We start from the raw sequence: 25,190 nt of genomic DNA, 5'->3' as shown, positions 1-25,190 counted from the left end.
GGTCCTACAATTTGGAGCCCTGAGCTAGACCTATTCAAGACCTTTGGGGCCAGTGGAAGCTGCCTGGAGCTTGGGCTGTGAGGTGGCACTGCCCCCTAGTGTCTAACAGTTCCGATTCCTACCCTGCTGCCAGCCCCCAGTGAGCACAGCCACACGCCAGGTTGTAGAGGTCATAAAATCTCTTCCGAGCCAGCGGGTTGCAGCCAGAGCTGCTAACAAGTCCAGAGGCTTTGCCTTGGGTTCAAGTGCCCCCAAGGCTGTTGCTTAGCTTCCAGAGTTTCCCATCGCTGCCCAGAGCTACCAGAGCCCCAGGCACCACCCCCCCATTCCCATCCCAGGCCCCAGGGCCTGACCCTGATATCCGGGCAAAGTGCTGGGGACATAGACAAAATGTAATGATGTGTAGGAGCCCAAGTGGAGGGTCACATCTCGGTCTCAGCCAACAGACTGTCACCTAGTCCTGAAGTCATGAGCACCATCTGAGAGCTGGGATCTGTGGAGGGGCAGAGGGGCAGGGACACAGAGGTGAGAGGGGGCCTAGGTGTCCATACCCACCATCCCTGGTCCTACGCCTCTTCCAGACCCGGCTCCGATCAGCCCCGGGGCTCTTACCACTGGGGCACATCCAAGAGCTGCTGCTCCTCTGGTGGGCAGCAGGCTCCCGCCCCCTCTCTCGTTCCTGGGTGTCACCAGCCCCTCCCGCCACCTCTTCCTCCTCCTCTCCCTCCGACAGGAGGTCACAGATCTGCTGCTGCAGCTCTGGGCTAATGCTGTTCTCAGCCAACACCAGGCTCCGCAAAGCCGTGGGGTAGTTTTCTACCATGTCCAGCAGGGTCTGAGGCGGAAGAGGATGAACCGTTAGGGCAACCCCCCAGACCCCAAACTGCCCCCCCACCCCCCTGGTATGTCCACAGGCACACCGGCTCACCTGCACCCCCACCTCTAGCCCGTCCACAAATGTGAAGGCTTCTCACCTGAGCTGACTGGTTGGTAAGCCCCGTGCCCTCCAAGTCTAGGACCTCTAGGGTGCGGCTGGAGGCCACCGCTACAGCCAGCATCCCTGCCACGTGGTCACCTGGGGAGGCGGCACCCATGCACACGGTCACCCGCAGTCATGAGCAGGCCCGCTGACCCTCCCCACAGCCTCCCCTGTGCCCTAACAACCTTGAACCCCACCCGCGAGCCAGCACATGCTGATACCTGGCAGGTGTTCAAAGGGGCCACCGTGAATGGTGAGTGAACGGGTGAAGCAAGCCAGGCCCAGGAGGGGTGACGGGTACTTTGATGTACCTTTTGGTCATTTGGTCCTCCAAACAGGTGGCTTCTCTACTGCCTCCCAGGTTCCCCCTCCTTTTTCCCTCCCCCGGTGAGGGGGGGGTTACCATGCCAAACAATGGTCCCAAGTTCTTGGATGGGGCTGGGATGGTGAGACTCACAGGGGGCTTCCTTGAGCCTCACCCAGCGGGTTGTAGTCCAGATTGAGGACGCGGACCTGGGAGCTGTGGGCCACGGCAATCGCGAGGCGGCTCCAGCCCTTGGGGGTGATGCCAGGGTTGGCACTCAGCGTTAGCTCCTTCAAGCCTGGGCAGCAACAAAGCGAGAAACCAGGATGGAGGTGGGGCCCTCTTCAAGCCCCTCCCCTGCCCTGGATCGCTGGGGAGTCCCTGGTAGCTGAGAGACACCCTGTCCCACCACAGAGTTTAGGGACCATTAGAGACCCCTGCCTTTCCTGCCCACCACAGCCTGGATGCGTGAGTCTCCATTCTGCTTAGCCCCCAATCCTTCTCCTTCCTGAGAGGATTGAAAAACATTCTTATCCCCAGTCAGAGCCCTCAGCTCTGGGTACACAGGCCCCTGCCCCCCGCACCTAGCTTTTTCATCAAGGCCAGTAGCCCGTACCCTCAGCGGGGCCCCCTTGCTCACCTGACTTGGCTCCATCTGGGGGCAGGAGGCCACAGATGAGGTTGATGGCTTCATCACCCAGCATGCAGTCCCCCAGGTCCAGAGCCACAAGGGCAGGGTGGAGGGCCAGGGCTGGGTTCAGCAAGGCCAGCCCCGCATCTGTCAGGGGGCTCCCATGCAGGCTGGCGGGCGAGACCAGAGAGCAGAGGTTACTGCGGTCACCAGCCTTATCTGTAGGGGATGGAGCCCCTTCCCTTATGTGAGCCCGAGGGTGAGCAGGGCCCTTGTCCCAGCACTTGGGAGAAGCCTTGGAAAGGGAGAAAGAAAATTCTAGATTCTAAAGGAATACAGGTAGAAGAGTCTGGTTTCTTTTCTGGGGCAGGGATTAGGATCCAGGACAGAGCAGAGAAGGTGTGTGGGAGGTGGACTGAGGCTCTTCAGCGGGCAGAGTGTAGGGGCAGGGGTCTAGGCCCCAGGAGAGTTCCTTCTTGAGACCCGCGGAGCGGTCCCCAAGTAGTCAGTGCCAGCGACTAGGTGGCGAGGTACGCGCGCCCTGCCAGGAGGGGGTGGGCATCCCATCTCATTTGGGGTGGGGCTGCGGGTGTAAAGTCGGGAGGTGAGGGATGCGCTCGGAGGGTGTCGTGGACGGGCTCGGGGAGAGGGATGAGGCAGGGGCCAGGGAGGGGAAGGCAGGCTGGTGCAGAGGCGGCTACAGGAGGGCGTGTGGAGGACCCGGCAGTGGCAGGGGCCGTGAAGAGGGGCGCGGCGCCCGGGGCCCCTTGCGAGGAGCGCACTCACAAGAGGGACTGGATGGAGCGGTTGGTCCGCAGCGCCTCCGCCAGCTGCTTGATGCGGCTGGGGCTGGACACGACGCCCAGGTTAAGGTTGAGCTGCGCCAGGGACGTGGCCCCGGCCAGGGCCCGGCAGATGCGGCCGAAGTCGCGGTCGCAGAGGCGGCAGCCGCGCAGCGAGAGCAGGCGCACGGCGTTGTCGCGCAGGCCGCGGCAGATGTCCCGCACCTCGGCGCCTGACAGCGGCTCCCCCGAAATCTGGATGGAGCTGGGCAGCATGGTACCCGCGGCCGGGCCTCCGGGGCCGGGGCGCGGGCCGCGGCCGAGGTTGGCGGGGCCGGGGCCGGGGGCGGGGCCGGGGCCGGGGCCGGGGGCGCGGGCGGAGCGGGGGCAGAGGCGGGGGCAGAGGCGCGGGCGGCGGCGGCGGCGGGGGCGGCGGCGGCGGCGGCGAAGGCGAAGGCGGCGAAGGCGGGGAGCGGCGGGGGCCGGGCCGGAGGCGGCGGGCGTTGCGGAGGCGCGGAGGTCGCGGGACGGGCTGAGACCGCGAGGCGCGGGGGCCGGGGCGGTCCGTGCCGTCCGTGTCTGGGCGACGGGCCGAGGCGCGCGGGCCGGGGGCCGGGCGGGCGCTGCTTCGTGCTCGTCCTCGTTTCTCGCGGTCGCGGCGGCGGCTGCGTGGCCTCGGCTCAGGACGTGCGGGACGGGTCTTGGCTCGAGGGCCGCATCTGCTCCCTCCCTCCCTCCGGCCCGGCTCCCCTACAGCCCCGCAGGGAGAGCCCGGGGCGGGCGGGCGGGCGGCAGCTCCGGCTCCGGCTCCGGCTCCGGCTCGGGCTCCTGCGCCGGAGCGGGCGGCGGGTTCCCATGGCAACGGCCGCGTCACCGCCGCTCGCCCCGCCCCCGGCCCGGCCTAGGCCACGCGGCCCGGCTCCGCGCCCCTCCGGGTCTGGGAGCGCCGGGGCTGGGCGTGGGCTGAGGCCGGCACGAGCAGGGGCGTGGCGGGAGGACGGAGGCGCGTCACGTGGCGATGGCCCGCGAGCCTGTCCCCAGCTGCTTCTGCCCCTCCGCCTCGCGGCCAGCCCCTCGGGCACGCCCGGCCGCCCTGCTTGGAGGGCCCGCCCCCGAGACGACAGGCGGGAGTGCGGCGGGGACACCCAGCCCCGGAGGACTCCCCCGCGCGCCCCCCGCCAAGATGGCGGCCCCGCAGCGGAGGCCCCCGGGCCCGGGGCGGCGGGTTCCTCCGACAGGTGAGCTGCACGGAGGTGCAGGGTGCAGGCGGCGGACGTCCCGGGGCACTGGGTAGCCCAATTTTAAAGGGGGTGCTAGGTCCAGCCACCTGCCTTGGTGGCTGGCAGCTGGGTTAGGTGGGCTGGAACTTTCGGGAAGGGTCCGCCGCGCGGTGCGGGTAGTGCTGTTTGCACTTTGTCCACTGGTGATGGTGTGGGGTCCTCACGTAACATCGGGTCACACAGGGCAAGTGGAGGGCACGTCTTCCTTAGGCCCGTTGCTAGGAGGAAGAGATGCCCGCCCACATTTACTAGGGTAACCATTTAAAAAAAAGAATGTAAGCCTAGTGAAGGGAGGACAAAAATTCTATTTCATCAACCACCTGACAAACTCCTTAAGTGGAACAGGTTAGAGATGCACACAGGGATGGATGGTGCTACGCTTGGGGTGGTGGTGGTTTTGAAGAGTGAACAGCACTCTTCAAGGAGGAGAGCAAACTCCTAGTGATGGCTTTGTTCCTCTGGCCCCAGTATTACCAGGACACAGCCAGGTTTAACTTCAAAGGTGTTCTCTGTCAGGAAAGTTATTCCTATGCAACACCCCAGGGGCGCAAGGGCCTTGTAAGGACACAGGGTTGAATCTGGAAGTTTTTAAGCAATTGTCATTTGTCATTGTTTCATTGGTGTCCCAAGAGTGAGGACGAGCCCGCTCAAGCGGGGGGTGCTCTCCTCCATCAGACTTATGGTTCCTGTGCTTGAGGCCTCCCTGCTGCTCCGAGGGTGTCCCCTGCCCTCAGGGGCAGGTTCCATATTCAGTCATTGCTTTCAGTGGTAGTCTGGGCTGTCCCACCTTCATCCTGGCTGGATGAAGGTATCAAGAAGAAAACATGTGACATTATCGCCAGTGAGAGAACAGGGAAGTGTGCAGGAGGTAGGGTGGCAGGGAGGACCACTAGAATGGCAGCTGCAGTTCCAAACTTCAATCAGTATTTTAATTACCAAGTCTATATTTAGCAAGACAAGGGGAGAGATAAAGAGGAAGGAAGGAGTAGGTGGAGAGAGGGCCTCAGAGGAGCTGAGCCACTTTCTGCACTGGCTGCAGAGCCCTGCAGTCCCGGCCAGGCCTTCCTGGCCTTGTGCCCTTCAGAAGGCCCACAGGCGTCAAGGAGTTGGCTTAAGTGGCTACAGCTCTGAGGCAGCTGCAGACCCCATCAAAGAGACACACGTCATCAGTACTGTTCTTTAATCTTCCTCTGCTCCGCAGATGGGGGGATGGGGGCCAGCCAAGGGGCTCAGGTGGGTCAGTGTGATTGCAGGGTCACCGCGACAGCCTTGGCTGTGGCGTTGAGTACAGTAGCAGAGAGCCTAGCAGCAGGGAGTGCAGCAGGGATGTCTCTGGGGACCCTCTGCATGGGCGGGATGTTGGGGCCCTCCAACGTGTCCAGGATCCCTGAAAGGAGAAGGACAGAAGGTGAGCAAGAGTTGGCTGGGCCCTGCCCAGGGAGGCTGTTCCCTTCCCCCGAAGCCCAGGCCCTCCTGTCACTCACCCTCCACCACCTTGTGGTAGGCAAAATGCAGATACAGCAGGAAGAGCATGTGCAGGGCAGCCAGGGTGCCACAGAGAAGCAGCCGCTGAGTGGGGCCCACAGTCCTGGACACCAGCACTGCCACCTAGGGCCACAGGGGTACAGCTCAGAGGACCTAGATGCAGCGTGGAGAAGACAGTCCTACCCACAGGAGAATTACCTTTGGGCTCTTCCCACCCATTCAGAGCCCTTTGTGGGGTTTAGCCCAAGCTCCGGCCTGTCTTCCCGAACTCTCTGGGAGGTCAGCCCACCCCTGGCAGCCTTTTGCCCAGCTTACCATGCGGAGGGTTGAAAGCCCACCCACCAGCAACCAGAAGAGGTAGAAGAGGGCATGGAGGTGGATATTATAGGTGATGAACAGGACAATGCAGTGCCCAAAGAGGCCGTAGCCCTAGGAAACAAAACGGCGGAGAGGAAAATCGCTCAGGCTGGGCTGACCTTTGATCTCTCACAAGGACCCTGAGAAAGAAATGATCTGCTGGCCAGCTCATCCCATTCCAGCCCCTGCGGCCCCAAGACAGAGGCAGACTGAGGCCTAGCTATTCTTTTTAAAGACTACCCTTGCCCACCACCATGCTGGACTCCTTACCAGCAGTGCCAGCATCTGGAGCATGGTGATCTGGGCGTTGCACAGGTAGGCGAGGAAGTAAATGAAGGACGAGACACCCAGCCAGTAGCCGAAGCAGGTGCCAATGGCTGTGCCCATCAGGGTGCCCTCCCGCTGTGGGGTGAAGGCTCTGCTTAGTCCTGGGAGGCCTCTAGTCTCAGCCTCACCCAGGGCTTCCCTCAGGGGCTGCTTCTACCTCACTCCACCAACCTCTCCTTGGGTAGCTTTCGACTTAGGTCAGCCACCCCCCAAAGTCCTTTGTCCTGCTTACGATAATGGTGTCAGATGTCTTCATCCCATGGAGGAGGATGGCAACCAGCGTGAAGACCAGCATGAGAGGTCCATAGAGTTCACCTGCAATTTTCTGTCAACATAGCAACTCACTCAGGCTGGAGGGTTCAATGGCTCTTCTTGTTTGTGTCTTCCTGGGATTTGCCTGGTGGCCCCACCCTCTGCCCTCATGCCTCCCCCAGCTCCTCCAAACATGCTACCTTGGGTATTCACCTGGGGGAAGCTGACCATCTTGACAGGGATCATGGACTCCAGGAGCCTGGGAGAGGAGAGGAGAGATGAGAGCCAAGGCAGCACTAGGCTATGAGGTTCTGGAGGGTCTGAATCTTATTCATCTCTAACTCCAGAGAACATGCTAGATGGTAAAGGAGAAGAGAGTAAAGACAGACAAGGAATGAGAAAACAATTTCCTTGTCGCTAAAAATGCGTCCAGGAAGGACAGGCTTCTGATACCCTGCTGACACACAGCAGCAATATGGAGACCTCGGAGAGTGCACCTGGGCCTTGAGAGAGGGCTTGACAATTTACCTATTTGACCTGCTCCCCTTTAAAAGGCCAACCTCAGCAGAGAATGCCCAGAATTCAGGGCTGTGATGGAGAAGCCCTGGAAAGTTTAAAAGGAAAGTTTTACTGAAGGCAGTAGGTCTCCTGCCTCTTTCTGCTTACCATTCCTCAGAGCACCGCTGAGCATTTTCTTGAAAAACATCTTTGATGTGGGATGAAAACTCACTTCTCCCTACTTTCAAGAATTAAGTGGCCAGTTCCTATTAATACCTTGAATTTTGGTTGGATCCTATTTCTTTTGGGAAACCTGCCCTGTTCCACCCTCTAGCCTCCTCTGGGTCAGGTGTCCTTCCTGTGTGTCCCAACATAGCGAATGAGTGGTGTATTGTAATTGCACTTGAGGGCAAAGCTCCCATCTTATCTTCACCCTCTGTCTTCAGTGAGACAAAACCACTACAGTGCCCAGCACAGAGCAAATGCTCAATGATAGCTGCTAAGTGGTACTGGGTGTCTGATGGGCACTGCTTAAGTTAAAGGACAAAGAACCAAGCCAAAATTAGATCCACTTCTTGAAAAGTCATTCAACAACTATGTACCAATATTCTGGCTCAGAGACTGTTCCGGTGCTGGGAATAAAAAAAATAAAAATAAAACAGAGCTTGTTTTTGAGGCGGTCTCTGGGGAGCCAGCCCCAGGAATAAAAAAGCATAGCACTGCTGAGGTGTTATCTGTTAAAGGAAAGCACAGAGTTCTCTAGGATCACCAGCAGAGGACAGAGTGGGGATGGGGTTGAGGAATAGGGAAGAGGAAGCAACATTTGAGCTGGCTGTTGAGAGAAGAATAGTTTGCTGGATGAAGAAGAGGAGGAAGGCAATGTGTTATCACTATGTCCTGTTCTGTGACTGGTAAGAGGTATGGTGTAGCTGGAGTACAGGTGCAGTGATGAGGGCTGGGTATCTGGTTGTAGTTTGGATGAAGGACTAGATATGAGAAGGATCCTCACCTGCTTCGCACCTGGGCTGGCTCCACATCGAAATAGGGTCTCAGGATGTCGATGTTGGCATACAAGCTGAAGGCCCTGGAGGCTTGTCTCTTCCCTGCCTGCCACATCTGCAGTAAGGAAGACGGAGTGAAGTGGATAGGTACTGCGAGAGGTTCTTGGCCATAGTCCCTGTCGCTCACTTTCTATTGGCCTTCTACACAGTTCTAATGGGTTAGGCGACATGGGGGTGAACTTTAACATCAACTCCAGCACTTGGGGGCCTTCCTAAGTATACTTTTCCACCTGCTAGGGATCCAATCCTGCTTACCTGATCTGCCACTTGCCGGCTCAGCTGTCCCTTAAAGCCCTTCATGCCCAGGAACTCCCCATCCTCTTCTTCAGCAGCAGCTGCATCAGCATCTACTTCTTCTTCACGCAGGCGCTGATGCAGTTCACCCATATCCTCAAAGCTGGAGCCTGAGGTATCATCCATGTTCTCCATGTCAATCACAGCTGAGCCCCCACCCTGTGAAGACAATGGCTTCTAGAGTGCAGGCCCTTTCTGTTCCATCCGCGGGTCCTCCTCCGTTCCTCCCAGGATTTGGGACTTTGTTCTTCCACTGCTGGGGATATGGCTTGGAATCACCATAGATCATACCACTCTCTTCCCCTCATCTGCTCTCAGAATCCTTGGTTGTCTGGCTCTCTTTTCTAGCCTGGGAAACCTACCCCCTGTCTTGCATATATGTCTTTCTTCTACCTTCCCTATCAAATCCTCAGAGGGCTGCAAAAGTGCCCGTTTTGTCTTTTCCAATCCCCAAACAAGGCTGTGCACACAGCATGGTTTTAGCCAGCGCCGGTGAATACCGCCCACTCCCTCGCCATGCCTGGCCCCGATCGACCAACAAACTTGTCTCGAAAGCAAGAGCAGGCAGGCCCAGAGGCACGAGGCCCTCTGGCTGGAGCACCAGTCTGGACCTTTGAGGTCAGCACCAGTCCCACTACCTTCCGTGTACACCAAGAGCCAAAGGAGAGGACAAGTGTTGCAAATGGAGCAGACTTCCAAGCTCCCAGGGAGAGTCCCCGCGACGCTTCAGGACGGCTGCCGGCCCTGCGGCTGCCGGCAGCCGGAGCCCTGGGGCGATTACCTGGATGTTTTCTTCGAACCCTCCCCATTCCGGGCCGGCCCCGCTTCGGGCGCCGCCAGCCGGCGCCGCCGTAGTTGCCATGTCCCTCGAGGGCTCCCGTCGCTGAAGCCCGCGCTAGTCCCGCGCGCGGAGGAGGAGTGGGAGAGACGTGGGCCTGAAGGAGGGAGATGTCTAGGGGCGAAAAAGAGCGGTGGGTTCAGCCGGAACGCAAAAAGGAGAAACCCGGATGTTTGGCCCAAACCGACTTCCGGAAGCTGGGGACGTGGACGGAGGCTGCACAGAATCTCGCGATATTTAACATCCCGGGAGGCGGTGCGTTGCCATGGAGACGAAGGAGGGCGACTGGGACGCGCGCGCCAGTTTGCTGCCCTAGTCACGTGGAGGGGTAGAAGATGGCGGCCGCCCAGGCGGTGCAAGAGATGCGGACCCGCGTGGTTCTAGGGGAGTTCGGGGTTCGCAATGTAAGCCCGTGGCCTTGAACTCGGCAAGAGAAATGAGAGTGGAACAGGAGGGATGAGTTGGGATCGGAGTTGGGGCGGGTTTGCCCTACCTGCCCCTTCGCAGACTCGTCTCTCTTTGGTCTAGGTTCATACCACCGACTTTCCCGGTAACTATTCCGGCTATGATGATGCCTGGGACCAAGACCGCTTCGAGAAGGTAGGTGGGGCTGGAGAGGGTATTGGGAACGGATCGTGTGATCTGAGCGGCCTGTGCTTTGGAAACTGCCCGTGGGATTCGCTGCGTTCATAAAACGTTTATTGAGCAATATGCTAGGCCCTCCGTGTACATGGTCTGTGCCCTGTTCGTCGAACAAGATGTTTAATCTTGTTGAAGAGCACGCATAAATGACTCCAGTATGATGTAAAGGTGGTTGGTAGCGATAAGAAAGGACAGTCGTGACTAGGGTGACCCCTGAGGGGCACTTAATCTGGAACGGAAAGCGGGGCAGCGGTATGGAAGATTTCCTTCCTGCAGGAGATGACATCTGAATTGAGCCCTGAACGATGAGTAAAATCTGAGAAAGGGTAAGGGTGAAGGTGGGGGGACGAAGACTAGAAGCTACATTATAAAGGCTTTGTGAACTGTGTTCCAAGAACGTCCAGTTTATTATTGCTAGAATGTAAAGTCGGGCAGCATGAGTGCTAGGCAAGATTGAAGTGCATCTTAGACACTGTAGGTGATAGGGGAAGTTTTGAAGAGCTCTGAGCCAGATGTGATCTGATTTGCATCCTTAACTGTTGGGAAAGATCATAGAGGGTAGTCAGATTTGTGACAGAATTGCATAGAGGAGCTGAGGTTGAAGGTATGAACTAAAATGATAATCAGGAAAGTAGAGCAAAAAGGAGACATGATAAATTTGGTGACTGTTTTGATGTGGGCTGTGAGGAGGGAGTATAAAATAACCTACCTTGAGGAACTGCTTTAATGGATGGTGGTGCCATTTACTGATGAAAAATAGGTCTGGGGAAGGGGAATGATGCTGCATTGTTTCCTGAATGTGAGGTCTAGCAGGCCAGTAAAATGTGTGTTTGAAAGGAGATGAGAAGTGAGAATTTGGGAGTTTTCTGTATATATAGTTGTTAAACCCATGAGCGTGATTGAGGTCACTTTGGAGAGAGATAAAAATCCAGAAAATAGTGACTTTATGGAGTGGGTAGGAGATAGTGAATTTAGAAGGATTCATTGGAGGAGAAAGAACCAGAAGATTGGTGCTCAGAAACCAAGGCAGAGTTGGAAAATGGAGGGATTCTATCAATGCCCGATGGAGGAGTCTAGTAAGAAAGGACAGAGTAGAATGGTCTCTGTGGGTGGTCTGGTTGGAGGATTTAAATGAATAGAGGATACAAATGGGAACTTTTCAAGAAGTTCATGAAGAATTGGGGAAGGGAACAGCTATGAGGTACATCTGGCCAAAGGGAGGTTCTTGGGTGAGTGGGAACATTGTTGCTGGGGCTGGGGGATATCCAGGTGGACGGTATTGATTCCACAGAGGCCAAGGCTTCATTTAGTGCATTTTCTGTCCCTGTAGAATTTCCGTGTGGATGTAGTGCACATGGATGAAAACTCATTGGAGTTCGACATGGTGGGAATTGATGCAGCCATTGCCAATGCTTTTCGACGCATTTTATTAGCTGAGGTATTTATTGGTGGGCATGGTGGCAGGGACGGAGTTGGGTGGAAACTGAGCCATCACCTTACTTGGAGAATTCTTAGGTTGCTCCTTTCATTTTCCTGAGCATTCCTCCTGAACTTTTCATCAGGTGTTTTTCTGGGAATAGGGCCCCCTGTGTCAGGAAGTAGGAGTAAATAGGGAGTCTGTAGGGTCTCTGTAGATGAATGATTTTATTTTTTGGGCAGGTGCCAACCATGGCTGTGGAAAAGGTCCTGGTGTACAACAACACATCCATTGTCCAGGATGAGATCCTTGCTCATCGCTTGGGGCTTATTCCCATTCATGCTGATCCTCGTCTGTTTGAGTATCGGAACCAAGGTCAGCGCTTGAGAAAACGAAATTGTGGCAAAATGGGAACAGCTGTCTCCTAAAGTAGATTCTAGAGGATCTACTGCCTATGTTCAAATCCTGGCTTGATTACTGTGACCATGAGCAAATCACTAATGTTTTGGTACATCAGTTCTGATCTGTGTGAACACTTGCCCTGGTCTTCTGAAATTGGAAATTTGTCCGAGGAGTAAATGAGAAGTGTAGATTAATGCACTCAAATACTCAGTCGTTCTTTAAGAGCTGCCACTTTCATCCTTTGTTCAGGGGATGATGAAGGCACAGAGATAGATACTCTGCAGTTTCGGCTTCAAGTCAGGTGCACACGGAACCCCCATGCTGCTAAAGATTCCTCTGACCCCAATGAACTCTATGTGAACCACAAAGGTGAGTGGTGGTATGGTGAGTAGGAAGGCCCACCTCTTGATGGGTACTAGTTTTAAGGACTGAGGTTTTCCTGATGTGCTTTCTCCAGTGTACTCCAGGCACATGACATGGGTGCCCCTGGGGAATCAGGCTGACCTCTTCCCAGAGGGCACGATCAGACCCGTGCATGATGATATCCTCATTGCTCAGCTGAGGCCTGGCCAGGAGATTGACCTACTCATGCACTGTGTCAAGGGCATTGGTAAGAAACCTGTGGGTTGCCCAGGGCGGGAGGGTAGTTTGAGGACAGCGGGGGGGCAGGGTGTGACTAAGGGGCTGAGGTGAGATGTCCTAACAGGCAGAAAGCCAGTGGGCCTCTGCCATTAGGGGCTTTTTGAACGTCAAGAAGGGTTTCCCCACAGTCTCTGATATCTACCCTCCAGGAAAAGATCATGCCAAGTTTTCACCTGTGGCAACAGCCAGTTACAGGCTCCTGCCAGACATCACCCTGCTTGAGCCCGTGGAAGGGGATGCAGCGGAGGAGCTGAGCCGATGCTTCTCACCTGGTGTCATTGAGGTGCAGGAAGTCCAAGGTAGGACATTTGGGATGCCATGTGTTCAGGTCAGGAGTTAAAGTATGTTTTCTGCGAAGGGAGCAGAAATAAAAAGCTTTGGGCCTAGTTATTTAGAACAGGGTTTGTTTTCATTAGGTAAAAAGGTGGCCAGGGTGGCCAATCCCCGGCTAGATACCTTCAGCAGGGAAGTGTTCCGGAAGGAGAAGCTGAAGAAGGTTGTCCGCCTTGCGCGGGTTCGAGACCATTACATCTGTGAGTATCTGGTCAGGCAGAGGGTGGGGTGGGGCGGGTCAGGTCAGTTCTGTGGCACTGCAGTTTCCTTGCAGAGTCCAGGTGTGGATTCTATAGCACTGTAGCGCAGGAGCTGGTATACAGCCCCTACCTGGGCTAATGTGTGTCTCTGCCTCCCAGTCTCTGTCGAGTCAACAGGGGTGTTACCACCAGATGTGCTAGTGAGTGAAGCCATCAAGGTGCTGATGGGGAAGTGCCGACGGTTCTTGGATGAACTGGATGCAGTTCAGATGGACTGAGGTTTCCACCGGACTTACTGGCATGGCTGGCCTCGGATGCTCCTGAGCCAAGCTGAAGATCTTGGGTCCTGACCTGACCTCACAGGCCTGCTAGAGTCTGGTGTGACTGGAGATCCTGGGTTTTCTGGGATAGTTCCAGTCTTATTTTCAGTCAGTAGGTTTTGCTAAATGTGCCACAAAATGTGACCTCATGCCTTTGTAAGGCCTTAATGTAAATAAATTCACATCCAAATAAAGATCCTCTTGTCAGAGACTACTACCTGAGTTTTAGCCCTCAAATATGGAGCCTCACCTCAAAAGAGGCTTGGCATTATTTAGCCCTTAGGAACATCGGGTTCTGGGGATACTGCAGGTTAGGGCCAAGTCCCTCTGAAGCCTTGAGGTGTGCCAAAGTTGAGGTGGTTCCTGGGGGGGTGGGGGGGGGGACGGACACTCAGCTAAACCCGAAAAAGTATGTGCCACTTAACCTATTATCAGAGGAAGTTTTTGAGGAAAAAGCGTGGTTCACAGCTGTCCAGTCACACTGGGTGGGTGCCTGGCTGACTCAGATTGTAAATTCAAGCCTCACATTGGATGATATAGAGATTACTTAAAAATAAAATCTTGGGATTCCTGGGTGGCGCAGCGGTTTGGCGCCTGCCTTTGGCCCAGGGCGCGATCCTGGAGACCCGGGATCAAATCCCACATCGGGCTCCTGGTGCATGGAGCCTGCTTCTCCCTCTGCCTATGTCTCTGCCTCTCTATCATAAAAAAAAAAAAAAAAAAAAAAAAAAAAAAAAAAAATCTTAAAAAAACCTCACACAAGGAACAGCAGGACTGTTCCCTTTGGACAGTCCCTTGGAGTCTGGTCCAACGGCTACAGAGAACACTTGGGAGAAGGTATGGGCTACCTGGTCTAGGTCTGTCAGAGATAGCAATCTTTTTCTGGTTGTCATACTGTTTGAGAAAGCTTGATATAGCAGGTCCATCAGTCACAGTCCTTTGTGTCCAGTCCCCTCAGCAGGATGCTCAGGAGCAGTGACACCAGATGTCACTGGTTTGAAAAAGGCAGATGGGGCCCTTTCTGTATGAAACTTGAGATCTTTACTGACATGCAGATGTGCTTTAGAGTTAATGTTTCTACAAAAAGGTTCTATAAACAATAGAAAACTTATAGCATGAAGTCACAGGATGTTAAAAATATTACAGCACAATAAATACAACTATGCCCTCCACAGCCCCAACCACAGACAGGGGTAGGCAGCCATCAAGTCTGGAGGGAAGCCTACTCTGACATGGCTTTCACAGCTGACAGGAAGCAGCCCAAAGCACCACTCAGTAAGCAGGCATGAGGCAAATCTGTGCCATAGAAACAGCTACACAGGACCCCAAAGTCCTATTTCCCAACCAGGTTCACTTCTCCCACCCTGCCCGGGTGCCACCAGCTCACAGCCGTAGCTTGAGCCCAGGCTATTCCACTCAGTCCTTTCTGAAACCCTCATGTCAGTGGACTACACCGATGACAGGCCTCTCTGTACAGAACACAGACACACGCTATATGCAATAAGCTGGTCTACAGTCAGCAGTGACCTGAAGGCTAGGGTCCTGCATTCATGTCCCCTCTGCTTACAGGGCCATTCAGTGACCTTTAGAACAGAGTGGAGCCTCACAATACAGGTTGTGATAGGAAGGCATATTTTTTTCTTTTGGAAATGGTCCATGAGAGAAGTGATCAGGGACCTGAAAGACCATGAGATTTTTGAAGGCACCTGGACCCAACTAGTCCGAGAAGAGACCAGTGGCTTTGCTAGCTGCTTGTTACAGACATAGCTTAGCTGGCCTGCATTATCCTCAGATGCCAGTGGCATCACATGACACTAGATAGGGTACTGTGGCTCTTATGCCTGAGTGGACCCTGGGGGCTGGGGAAACCACGCTGAGGGATTGCGCATGGAATATGTGTGACCTCTAAGGGGATGTCAGAAAGCACTCCAGATCCTGGCCCAGCCCTGGTCCCCGATGGGACTATACTTGACACTGTGCCCAGAGCTTGGCAGCAGCCTGTACCATAGATCCCATCAGGTAACCAGATTCTTGCTCAAACAGAGAGGGAACTGGCTAAATTCAGTTCAGCACTCAGCACCTGACCCAGACATGCCCCGGGGTACAGGGAAGGTCTTCTCCCAGTCTAGCAGTAAGGGGGCTCAGTGGGACTTGCAGCAGCCCAGGAGCAACTCTGGAGCAAGCAGTGAGGACCGAGCCCTTATGTAAGCCCAGCTGGTTGCAGTGTTGGGTGTTAGCACCCCTAGTTACCACTCTACACAGGTGTATGGCTACATGGGTGTGGGAGGGCTTGGGGAGTAGGGCCAGTCTGCTCTAGCTTTTCTTTCTTGGAAAGTTGAAACTCCAAGTAGAATGGGAGATACCTGGAAGATCTAGACGGAATGGTGTGAGCACGAACTCCCTTTCTTGATACCTTAGATTTCGTTACCTCTGCCCTGCACCGGGGCCCCTCTCTCCAGCTCCAGACCTGGATCTCTCTCCAGGCTGACAGTGGTACAAAGTGAGGTGGCAGTGGAGAGGGGCCTAGAGATTAGCTACGAAGGGGAAGAAGAGATGACAATAAAGGCCGAGGAAGAATGCCCAAAAGTTTGATTCAGGGTTCAAAGATGGTGGCCAGGCCGCCCTCCTCGTTGTCCAGCACCTCTGTCTCCAGCATTGGCTTAGTTTTTTTGAAAAGTGAGGGAAGATTCTTAATGTGAACTTCTTTTCGGAACTGTTCTCCCAAGGGTTTCTGTGGAAGACAAATGAGAAGAATTGATGCTGGGCCCTGAGTAGTGGATTGTCTGAAAGACAACTACAGCTGGTCTCTGGTCTGCCAGGACACATGGTCTAAGACCACAGGGTGGGTCAAGCTGGCTGGGAGCACAAAGGAAGGCATGTGACCTACCCCGATGCAGCCAGCAATGAGGCGTTTGAATTGGTCCTTCCGGCGCTTGTCAGCCACTTTCTGTAGAGTGGGGTTCAACAGCTTGCAATCAAACTGGTCTAGAGAGTCCTTCTGTATGTCAGGGATCTGCTCCATCACAGCTCTTATCTCCAGGTACCTGGGACGCTGTGGAGTGGAGATATATAAAACCACTCACTGGTGCAGGCTGGGGCCCGCCACCTTTCCCATCCCCCACCACACTCATCTCTTCAGGCCACACTAGCAACCTGGCAGCTTCCTACTTTCATTATGGCCCAACTGCCTGGGAGCAGGCCCCTGGGGATGAAGCTGCAGCCAACCCTGCCTCCATGCTGTCTGACTCACCAGTGCCTCGTATATCTGGAAGGCCAGGTGGACCAAGGAAGCCATGCAGCCATCGTGTTGCCCGTGCGTCTGTAAGCCCTTCAGCACACTGGTGAAAAGCCACGTAACAGCATCTGCGAGCAGTGTCCCTGACAGCACCTGGGGACACAGCTGTGCTCAGGGCCAAAGGGGCACCCTCTGAAAGCCCCAGCAACCTGATTCTTCCAACTGATTCAGTCAGTCCTCATGAACCCAGGCTTACATAAGGGGTGAGGAGAAGAAGGGGTGAATAACCATACTTGTTTGAGCAGAGGCCAGCAGAGCTGGGTGGTCGTCCTCTGGCAGGACAGAGTATCCTTCCAGGCAAGGGAATTGAAGGCTGTAATTAATAGCGCCGTACAAACATCCTAGTGGGAAAGGATGAAGGGTTACAATGAGAAAATGAACACAATTTTCTTTGTAGGCCTATGCATGAGGGGATAGTGTTTTCATAGATAAATAGTAACATGATAAAAAAGCTACTAAAGACAAGCTTATTTCTTCTCTCTGTACATCAGGCAGTCAAGGGATCCCTGGATGGCGCAGCGGTTTGGCGCCTGCCTTTGGCCCAGGGCGCGATCCTGGAGACTCGGGATCGAATCCCACATCAGGCTCCCGGTGCATGGAGCCTGCTTGTGTCTCTGCCTCTCTCTCTCTCTCTCTCTCTCTCTGTGACTATCATAAATAAATTAAAAAATAAAAATAAAAAAAAAAATAAAAAGAAGAAAAAACAATCCACATAGAAGAGAAAACCTATGTATAAGGAGACAAGCTTAGGCCTGGGGGACTGGGGTGGTGCTGAATACCACAATGTGCCTGTATGTTTTTCTGAAAGCCTTTGCCCAGGCTGGCGTGGAAGACACCTTGACCTTTCCCACTCTTTTCTGGGGGCTTTAGGAACCAGGAAGTTTTAACCCATATAAAGCAGCATTATCCCAAAGAATTCTATGACGGTATCAGAGATTCAGAAAAGTGGATGCTGGTGCCATACCAGGAAAGCAGAAAAACCTCAGCTTCCCCTTCCACCCACCTCATGCTTCATTAGACATTTGCCCAGGTCTGTGAGCTCCGCCATGGTTGAGGGGGTTACCTCTGTGGCCATCATCTCATCATCTGAAAGCAGAGAGCAGAATGTTAAGCTCCATCCTGTCAGAACAGAGAAGAGTATCCTATTCTGATGGCAGCCCACCGGGTAAGGGAAAGCTAAGTATTCTGGGCTGACTGGTAGATGAATAGTCCTGGGACGGCCCACCAGCAGCCTGAAAGGGTGTAGAAGCTCCTGCCCATGGCAGGTCTAGAGATGCCTCTGGCTGTACATTTGAAAAATAGTGAGAAATGAGATTCTCTGAATAGTTACTTAAAAAGCTACAAACACTAAGGATCTTTTGTGGCTGAAGTATTTGAAGACCCCACTGTAGCAGGCACTGACCTAGTTACTGGGGATATTACCAGGAATAGGGCAAAGTCCCTTCCCTGATGGAAGTTGACATCCTAGTGAGGAAGACAGATAACAAATGAGCAAATGAAATAAAACAATGTCAGGCAATGACAAGTGCTATGAAGAAAAACAGAGCAAAAGAAGAATCCAGAGTGGCTGGGGTTGCCAGTTTTTCTAAGTTGGCCATATAAGACCTTTCAGAGGTAACATGTGAATGAGGCAAGGGAACAGGCCATGGATATAGCTGGGAGAAAAATTATACCGGTAGAAGAAACAGTAAGTACGAAGGCTCATATGGAACTGTGCTGGAGGAATACAGCAAGAGAGAAGCTAGGTGCACATCTCACCCACCCGAGACTGCTACGGAAATGGTTTCTACGTGAAACTGACCAGGCTACAGAGGGACAATATTTAGGAGTCTTAGGGCAGACCTCCGGAGGGTCACACAATAGGGCTCACTTACCATCTCCATCTGTAGGGGGAGCAGTACCATGGTCAGCACTTTTCTTTGAAACACAGCACACCGCTAAAGCAAGAAAGTGGGGTTACTGGGCTTATTGCCACCAGACAACAGCCGCCTCTGGCTAATAAATCCCAAATGGTCTTCCGGGCAGCTGAAGATGGGGGAAAGTAGAGCACTGTCCAGGCACAAAATCACCTTCACCAGCAGAAACAGAGGTGTTTGACCAGCCTGCTCTGGTCCCTGTTTAAGTTCATACAATTAACTAGAGGGAAATTATAGACTTCTCTGAGAGTAAGTGACCAAGAGGGGATGGCTGATACATCCTTGGTCTACTATGGATCTCAATCAAATAAAATGACCAAACAAGAAAAAAGAAAATTAGCCACCTTCATGTCCAAGTTTTAAAAACTTTCCCTGTTTTGACAAAATTAGGATGTTACTCCTACCACCAATCCAAATTTCTCCTGCTATTTTAGACCATTCCCTCATATTCTGATCTTACAATATAGTTTGCAATTCACAGAATGTCCTTAAGTTGATTTAATTATTTCTTAATTGATCTGTCAGTATTGCTGTCAACATGTCTTAATGCGGTTGGGCGAGTTCTGTTTCCAGAAAAAGTCTTTATTACCCCTACTTCCCACATGCCACTTACTGATTAGGTCCATGACTTCTCGGGTTAACATCCTCACCAGTTGTTCCTCTAACATCTCTTGAGACTCTGGGTTTTCATCTGCAGTGTCATCTTCTCCACTGCAGAAAAACACAGGGCCAACTTCCAATGGCAGTGCAAAAGAGCGAAGGACAAGGAACACAGTGACCCTAACCAGACTCTCTGTGCTCACTTCCTTCTTCTGGCTTCCTTTGGTCTACATTCCACACAAATGTTGAGAACAGGACAGCAGTGATCCACTGAAGCAGACATTACTACTTGACTATATCCAGTTGGCTAGAGGTACTAGATCAAAATCCAAAGTCAGTAAGGATGTCTCAGCATCCTCCTAAGGCATCCCCTATAAAGGCTTGACCAGAGTATGCTTAACAGTCACAGACAAGCAATCTACCATCTAGGCTGAGAACGACTATAACCCACTGCTTTTTAGCCCCGAATGGGAACACTTCCAAGAGAAGAGATGCTCCTTACCATAGCAGGCTCCTCTGATTGATGACTTGCCATTTCTGGGAAAGCCTCTGGGAAAACAAAAGGGAAATAAATGCTAACAGTGGGGAGGACGTTGGAATAGATAGTAGATAGTCCACTTCATGATTAAAATCAGCTGAGGAGGATTCCAAGTCTCAACAACAGAGCCTTGGGAGACCCCACAAGGTTAAACAACCAGATGTGGTTCCTATAACCTCTCCCATGCCCATGACGAGGACAGGGTATTCTATGCTTGGAAAAAAAAAATCAACAATACTGTAGAATTCCCAGATCTCGCTAGACCCTCCTCATTCTTCACCCAGCTGATCCTCCTGCTTTAATCCCAGTCAGAGCAACAGACCCAGGGGAAGCACTCTCCTGACCACCTCTCCTCAACAGGAGGCTGAGAACAGAACTGGAGCCTGCAAATCTTCACAGGCAACTGAAGCAGTCTAGTTCTCAGGGGCTGCTCAACCCAGAGCCTGCTGGGGTGGCACCGCTGCATGGCCATCTGGACAGGGCCAGGAGATAACACTTCTGGGAACTGCCTTGCAAGACTTGTGAGAGGCCAACCTAAGGGTCATCTTTGCTACTCTCTCTGACCAATCTCTTACCATGTGGAGGTAGGTGAAAAGAGGTCCAAGGATTGGAGACACCAGGGCTTCATAGTGCTCCGGGGGACAGAAGAGCACCAGAGGCTTCACAAAGACCCATGGCGCAGCGGGTTAAGAAGTTTTAGCACACGAGCACATACCCCTCTCATTCTAATGCACCCCTCTCCTGCCAGGCAGCAGGTGACGCCCTTCGGCACAGTCAACCCCCAAAGGAACTGCAAGATGCCAAGGACATTCTGTGTCAATAGGCAAAACTCTTCAAGCTCTTTTCCACAGACCCCACGCTGCAGAGGAATGGATATCAGGCTGCACATTACAGGCACTTATTTGCCAGGAAAAAAAAAAAGAGGAGGGACACTTTCGTAACCAACTCCTCTTTATCATTCTCCTTATAACTTCAGGGAAGAAAGATACTTTCAAAAACATTAAAAAAAAAAAAAAAGTCCAAATGAGAATGAAGTATGGGGAAGCACCCGACAGGATGTAGAAAGGAGATTTAAAAAAAAAAAAAAAAAAAAAAAGAGCTTTATCTTTCATATTTCCAAGAAGTGGGGCAATCAAGATTTAGCTCTAAGGAGAACGCTTTCAAGAACCCCCCGGGGCTGCCTTCCTGCTTTTCCTGCTGTTTATGCCAATCTTCTTGTCCGTTTTTTTTTTTTTTTTTTAAGTTTATGATAGTCACAGAGAGAGAGAGAGAGAGGCAGAGACACAGGCAGAGGGAGAAGCAGGCTCCATGCACCGGGAGCCTGATGTGGGATTCGATCCCGGGTCTCCAGGATCGCGCCCTGGGCCAAAGGCAGGCGCCAAACCGCTGCGCCACCCAGGGATCCCTTCTTGTCCGTTTAATGTAGTTTATCACACACTTAGATAAATGATTCCATCCATTCCACACTGCTCAGCTCTGCCTCCTCTGGTGCCCGAGAGTGATTCCTGTCTTCCATCTTCTGGCCCTTTGGGTTATCTAGGGACTTTGGAAAGGATATGAAGCATGGGTCTGAGTCGGTAGTCAGGAATATTGTTCAGGTTGACAAAGGCCGAGCTGAGGAGCTGAGTAGCAAGGTGCTCCACGGTATAGAAGTCCTGCTGCATTGAAGGACCTGCCTTCCCTAGGATATGGAAGCTGGAAGGGAGAATCACGGCCAGTGACAAATCCCACATTTGCTCCTGCAAGCCCCGAATGCCCCAGGAATTTCTAGTCTACACTAAGATTTCTCAGCTAGAAAACCAGTTGTATTTGGTTCATAAGAGAACATCGGCTTAATCAGCAAAACACCCCTCACCCATTTAAGGGAACTTGATAGATTTAGCATCTTGTTAAACACAGATCAATAGTAGCCTTCATTACTTCCTAAGTAGTATGGATTTATAATGAAGAGTCTCTCTCTTTTTTTGGGGGGGAGGGGAGCTGGCTTGGCTGAACAGAGCACTGGGGAGTGACAATGCCTGGGGTGTGGTGGGCTTTGGGAGGGCCAGTTACCTCCCCATCCTACAACCAGGACCCAAAGACAAAGTCTGGCTAGGATGGTGAGGATTCTGATAAAATGCAGCCCCACCCACGGTATCTTATACTGTGGTCTCAGCATTTTATGCACTGGGAACAGACAAGTTAGGCGTAAGATCTCAAGTCATGGCTTGGACCAAGACATGTATGACAATTATAAAAAAGCAAAGATAAGAAAGCCAGCCAATTCATTTTGGTGTGACACTAGAATCATGGTTTCCTGTCAAATTTTTGCCTCACCTTTCCTGCACACTAGAATTCTACATCAGAAGTCCTATTCATGGCATTCCTATACAAAAGAATAGAAATAGCAACGGTTCCTTACCAGTTTTCATAGAGGGTGCAGAAGAAACGCTGCATTCTTTCCAAGACTGTTTTGTAGACAGGAGAGTCATTCAGTTCCAAGAGAGGTTGAGGTAAGCCTAAGAGAAAGATGGGTCAGGAACATGCTATCCTGCTCTCAAGGCTCTTAACCTGCCAACACCCTATGGCAGGCAGATATGGTTGGGGAGTGAGGGTGAGAAATGCTGTAAATGCAAAGCAGCTGGCCTAATATTCCACCAGAAGGAGGTGCCAAGAGCTCCCCTCGAGGTGACTGCTACAACATGGTTTTGGTGAGGAAAGTGGTAAGCTATTTAAGTGCCCAGGACTTCAGAGTATACCTGGGCACTCCAACTTTTTGCCTGGGTTTCTCCCAATGGGACCTGTACCAAAACACACGATGACAGCTCAAGATGATCTCTCAATAAAGCACCGGGTGCTTTAAAAGACATATTGTGGGCGCTGTGACAGTGAGCCAGCAGAAAGCTTCAGAGATGGGCACAAGGTTTAGACAACTTGGATGTCTCTAGTTCTAACTTCTAACCACTGCCTTGCTCTCTTGTGTTCCAGCCATGAGTCATTCCTCTCTATTCCTGCACGCCTCAGGATCTTGAACCTGCCATTCTGTTTGCCCAGAATGCTCAACATCTCTTGCCTCCAACCTGATGAGGTCCTTCCTATCTATCCTTCGATGAGGTCCTTCCTATCTATCCTTCAAGTCTCCACTAGGAGGCAGTCTTCTGACTCCTCTCTAAGAAGGATGAGGTCTTCCAATAAACACATGACCACTTTCCTTCCCAGTATATATCACACGACTGCATAGTTAATTATTAACGGCAAAAATGAGTTAAAGCAACATGCAAATCAAGGTAACAACTGGGAAACGTGGTTTAGAATCCATTCTTTTTTTTTTTTAATTTTTATTTATTTATTTATTTATGTATGATAGTCACAGAGAGAGAGAGAGAGGCAGAGACACAGGCAGAGGGAGAAGCAGGCTCCATGCACCGGGAGCCCGATGTGGGATTCGATCCCGGGTCTCCAGGATCGCGCCCTGGGCCAAAGACAGGCGCTAAACCGCTGTGCCACTCAGGGATCCCCTAGAATCCATTCTTTAAAAAATTTTAACATATATAATAATTTGCTAATTAAAGCTATTGGAGCTTAGCTGTTTTTAAAGATTTATCAAGATCTTACCTGACTTAACACTTTTTTTTTCACATGTGAAAGCAGGAAAGTATGCTAATATCCTTCAGGTCAAAAAACCATGGTTTATTTATAATCTAAAGGCTCTGACACATACCAATACCTGGAGGGGTTAACACAGGGGGGAGGTAGGTGGCAGAGGGGAGAAACTGCCTCTGAAGATCTCTGTATGCTAAGATAATGAAGTAAATGCACTTGTTCCTAGAGACCCTGCTGGAACTCCATACAAAAACAGGTGGTTGAGGTCATGCCAAGTGAGAAGGAGATGACCACCCAGGCTCACTGATGCTGCAGGCTGAGTCCATTAGAGGTAAGGTAAACATCAAGAAAAGAAAAAAGATTAGATTTCTTACCTAAAATTGCAGATTTCTCCACTTCAAGCATATCCAGAGCCTTTGTGAAAGGCTCTGCCATCTTGGCTAGCATTTCTGGTGCATATAAAGTATTATGAGTTCTGCAAGAAAAATAAGGATGCTATGTGAACTTTTCCTAGTCTGCAGAAGGAAAGAATGGGTTCCATCCCGTAACTCAGTGATACTACACTTCCACATAGATGGATCTCCCTGTCAACACTACTCCCGCAGGGGAAAGAAAATAAGGTATAAATATTTAAATGTTTCCCTAGAAACGGGAATAGACTATTTGGTTGTATGGCATTCAACACCTAAAAGTGATCAAGATGAGAAGTAAATCCTGAGACAGATGGATGATAGCACAGCCTGAAGCCAGAAAAGGAAATTCTTTTATTATTTTTTAAAAAGATTTTATTTATTTATTCATGAGAGACACACAGAGGCAGAGACACAGGAAGAGGGAGGGAAAGTAGGCTCCATGCAGAGAGCCCAATGCGGGAATTGATCCCAAGACTCCAGGATCATGACCTGAGCCAAAGGCAGACGCTCAACTGTTGAGCCACCCAGGCGTCCCTTTTTTCTTTTTTTAAAGATTTATTTTAAAGGAGGAAGTGGGGGGGGGGGAGGAGAGAGAGCGAGAGAGCCTGCTCATGAATGCAAGTGGGAGGAAGGGCAGAGGGGGAGAGAGAGAATCCCAGGCAGACTGTAAGCTGAGTGAAGGGCCCAACCAGGGGCTCCATTTCATGACCCTGAGATCATAACCTGAGCAGAAACCAAGAATCAGATACTTCACTGACTAAGCCACCCACATGCCCAGGGAAATTTTTTTAAACCCGAGACAATGCTCAGGCACTCCCAGTTTGCAGACTCCTGGTGAGATAGGAGGAAATGTCAGAGGCACTGTGCTTTCACAGGCAACAACAATGGAGTAGGTAATGAAATGCCCTCAATTTTTCAGATGTTTGGTCTTTACTCTGAGAACCTGGACCTGACAATGCTTTGACAATTGTTTCTGCCTCCTGGAAGAACAATCACAGTTCCCAACAGAAGACTGAAATGACTTACCTGAGCAGTTGCTGGCTGTGTATGACTAAGGAGCAGTGACTGTGGACCTAAGCTACCGGCCAAACACAGCTGTCTACTCCTATTAGCACAGCAATGGCACCACCAAACAATCTATAGCCAAAGGGCCTATCTTATTTTTCTTTTGAAAGTTTTTTTTTTTAAAGATTTTATTTATTTATTCATGAGATACAGAGAGAGGGACAGAGACACAGGCAGAGGGAGAAGCAAGCTCCCTGCAAGGAGCCTGATGTGGGACTTGATCCCAGGACCCCAGGATCACGATCTGAGCCAAAGGCAGACGCTCAATCACTGAGTCATCCAGGTGCCCCTTCTTTTAAAAGTTAATGATAAAACATTTCAAACATAGAGGAAATCACAGAATATGACAGACATTAGCAGGGTTAAATATTTAAGATGCACTCTGAACAGATCATTTTAGACATCCTTATTTATATTTAATAAACACTCAACATCGCTTTTTGTATTTAAACATGTATACACAGTACAATCATTTAAATTAACTCCAGCTTATCTCCCCACCTCCCTGAGAGCTAATAAGTTTGTCTATGTGTGAGAATTTCTCTATGATGGACAGAAACATGCAGAACTACTGGATACTGGTGCTTTGCAACTCATGTGCTACAAATATTTTCTCCTCGTCTGTGGCCTGACTTGCTTATACTGTTATTTCCAATAGGCTTTATGCCCTCTGCTATTTTTCCATTGTGGTAAAATACATATAACATAAAATTTAACATTTTTAAGTACAGTTCAGG

General features: G+C 51.8%; 4 protein-coding genes across 5 annotated transcripts in view; 1 reads left to right on the top strand and 3 right to left on the bottom strand.

Annotated features, from left to right (window-relative positions):
* Positions 1-161: 161 nt before the first annotated feature.
* LRRC73 (leucine rich repeat containing 73) lies at positions 162-3,009 on the bottom strand. Its single transcript, XM_077903910.1, has 6 exons — positions 2,701-3,009; positions 1,924-2,084; positions 1,459-1,581; positions 975-1,075; positions 613-835; positions 162-493 (listed from the first exon to the last, which is right to left on the bottom strand). The coding sequence occupies exons 1-6, from the start codon at positions 2,970-2,972 to the stop codon at positions 423-425; spliced, it is 951 nt and encodes a 316-aa protein (XP_077760036.1). The 5' UTR covers positions 2,973-3,009; the 3' UTR covers positions 162-422.
* Positions 3,010-5,139: 2,130 nt separating this feature from the next.
* Positions 5,140-9,294, bottom strand: YIPF3 (Yip1 domain family member 3). Its single transcript, XM_077903903.1, has 9 exons — positions 9,032-9,294; positions 8,212-8,409; positions 7,905-8,011; positions 6,611-6,656; positions 6,378-6,470; positions 6,089-6,220; positions 5,777-5,890; positions 5,461-5,584; positions 5,140-5,363 (listed from the first exon to the last, which is right to left on the bottom strand). Exons 1-9 carry the CDS (start codon positions 9,110-9,112, stop codon positions 5,215-5,217), a joined length of 1,044 nt encoding a protein of 347 aa, XP_077760029.1. The 5' UTR covers positions 9,113-9,294; the 3' UTR covers positions 5,140-5,214.
* Positions 9,295-9,336: 42 nt separating this feature from the next.
* POLR1C (RNA polymerase I and III subunit C) lies at positions 9,337-13,258 on the top strand. Its single transcript, XM_077903904.1, has 9 exons — positions 9,337-9,492; positions 9,617-9,688; positions 11,061-11,168; positions 11,390-11,522; positions 11,799-11,918; positions 12,007-12,159; positions 12,341-12,490; positions 12,608-12,724; positions 12,884-13,258. The coding sequence occupies exons 1-9, from the start codon at positions 9,424-9,426 to the stop codon at positions 13,000-13,002; spliced, it is 1,041 nt and encodes a 346-aa protein (XP_077760030.1). The 5' UTR covers positions 9,337-9,423; the 3' UTR covers positions 13,003-13,258.
* An 804-nt stretch (positions 13,259-14,062) lies between these two features.
* The window catches only part of XPO5 (exportin 5), a 51,136-nt gene continuing 40,008 nt past the window's right edge, over positions 14,063-25,190 (bottom strand). For both annotated transcript variants that reach the window (XM_077903879.1, XM_077903878.1), the window contains 12 exons: positions 23,350-23,450; positions 21,795-21,891; positions 20,952-21,088; positions 19,969-20,066; positions 19,358-19,404; positions 18,869-18,966; positions 18,214-18,276; positions 17,343-17,425; positions 16,573-16,680; positions 16,295-16,432; positions 15,932-16,096; positions 14,063-15,775 (listed from right to left, as the gene is read on the bottom strand). In XM_077903879.1, coding sequence (XP_077760005.1) covers positions 15,638-15,775; positions 15,932-16,096; positions 16,295-16,432; positions 16,573-16,680; positions 17,343-17,425; positions 18,214-18,276; positions 18,869-18,966; positions 19,358-19,404; positions 19,969-20,066; positions 20,952-21,088; positions 21,795-21,891; positions 23,350-23,450 — 1,273 coding nt within the window. In that variant the 3' untranslated portion in view covers positions 14,063-15,637. The remainder of the gene's footprint in view (positions 15,776-15,931; positions 16,097-16,294; positions 16,433-16,572; positions 16,681-17,342; positions 17,426-18,213; positions 18,277-18,868; positions 18,967-19,357; positions 19,405-19,968; positions 20,067-20,951; positions 21,089-21,794; positions 21,892-23,349; positions 23,451-25,190) is intronic.

The sequence above is a fragment of the Canis aureus genome, chromosome 7 (assembly GCF_053574225.1).
Source record: "Canis aureus isolate CA01 chromosome 7, VMU_Caureus_v.1.0, whole genome shotgun sequence".
Classification (NCBI taxonomy): Eukaryota; Metazoa; Chordata; class Mammalia; order Carnivora; family Canidae; genus Canis; species Canis aureus.
The sequence above is the reverse complement of the archived record's forward strand: the minus strand, read 5'-3'. Positions and strand labels throughout refer to the sequence as shown.

What these genes read in the sequence shown, in the direction of transcription:
- LRRC73 (XM_077903910.1), bottom strand. Translation starts at nt 2,972, where the DNA reads ATGCTGCCCAGCTCCATCCAGATTTCGGGGGAGCCGCTGTCAGGCGCC. An exon ending in CCCAGATGGAGCCAAGTCAG is followed by an intron (nt 1,582 to 1,923) that starts GTGAGCAAGGGG and finishes GTTGCTGCCCAG; the next exon opens with GCTTGAAGGAGCTAACGCTG. An exon ending in TCTGGACTACAACCCGCTGG is followed by an intron (nt 1,076 to 1,458) that starts GTGAGGCTCAAG and finishes CCGCCTCCCCAG; the next exon opens with GTGACCACGTGGCAGGGATG.
- YIPF3 (XM_077903903.1), bottom strand. Translation starts at nt 9,112, where the DNA reads ATGGCAACTACGGCGGCGCCGGCTGGCGGCGCCCGAAGCGGGGCCGGC. An exon ending in GGTTCGAAGAAAACATCCAG is followed by an intron (nt 8,410 to 9,031) that starts GTAATCGCCCCA and finishes TTGTCTTCACAG; the next exon opens with GGTGGGGGCTCAGCTGTGAT. An exon ending in GGCTTTCAACCCTCCGCATG is followed by an intron (nt 5,585 to 5,776) that starts GTAAGCTGGGCA and finishes CTGTGGCCCTAG; the next exon opens with GTGGCAGTGCTGGTGTCCAG.
- POLR1C (XM_077903904.1), top strand. Translation starts at nt 9,424, where the DNA reads ATGGCGGCCGCCCAGGCGGTGCAAGAGATGCGGACCCGCGTGGTTCTA. An exon ending in ACCAAGACCGCTTCGAGAAG is followed by an intron (nt 9,689 to 11,060) that starts GTAGGTGGGGCT and finishes CTGTCCCTGTAG; the next exon opens with AATTTCCGTGTGGATGTAGT. An exon ending in ACTCTATGTGAACCACAAAG is followed by an intron (nt 11,919 to 12,006) that starts GTGAGTGGTGGT and finishes TGCTTTCTCCAG; the next exon opens with TGTACTCCAGGCACATGACA.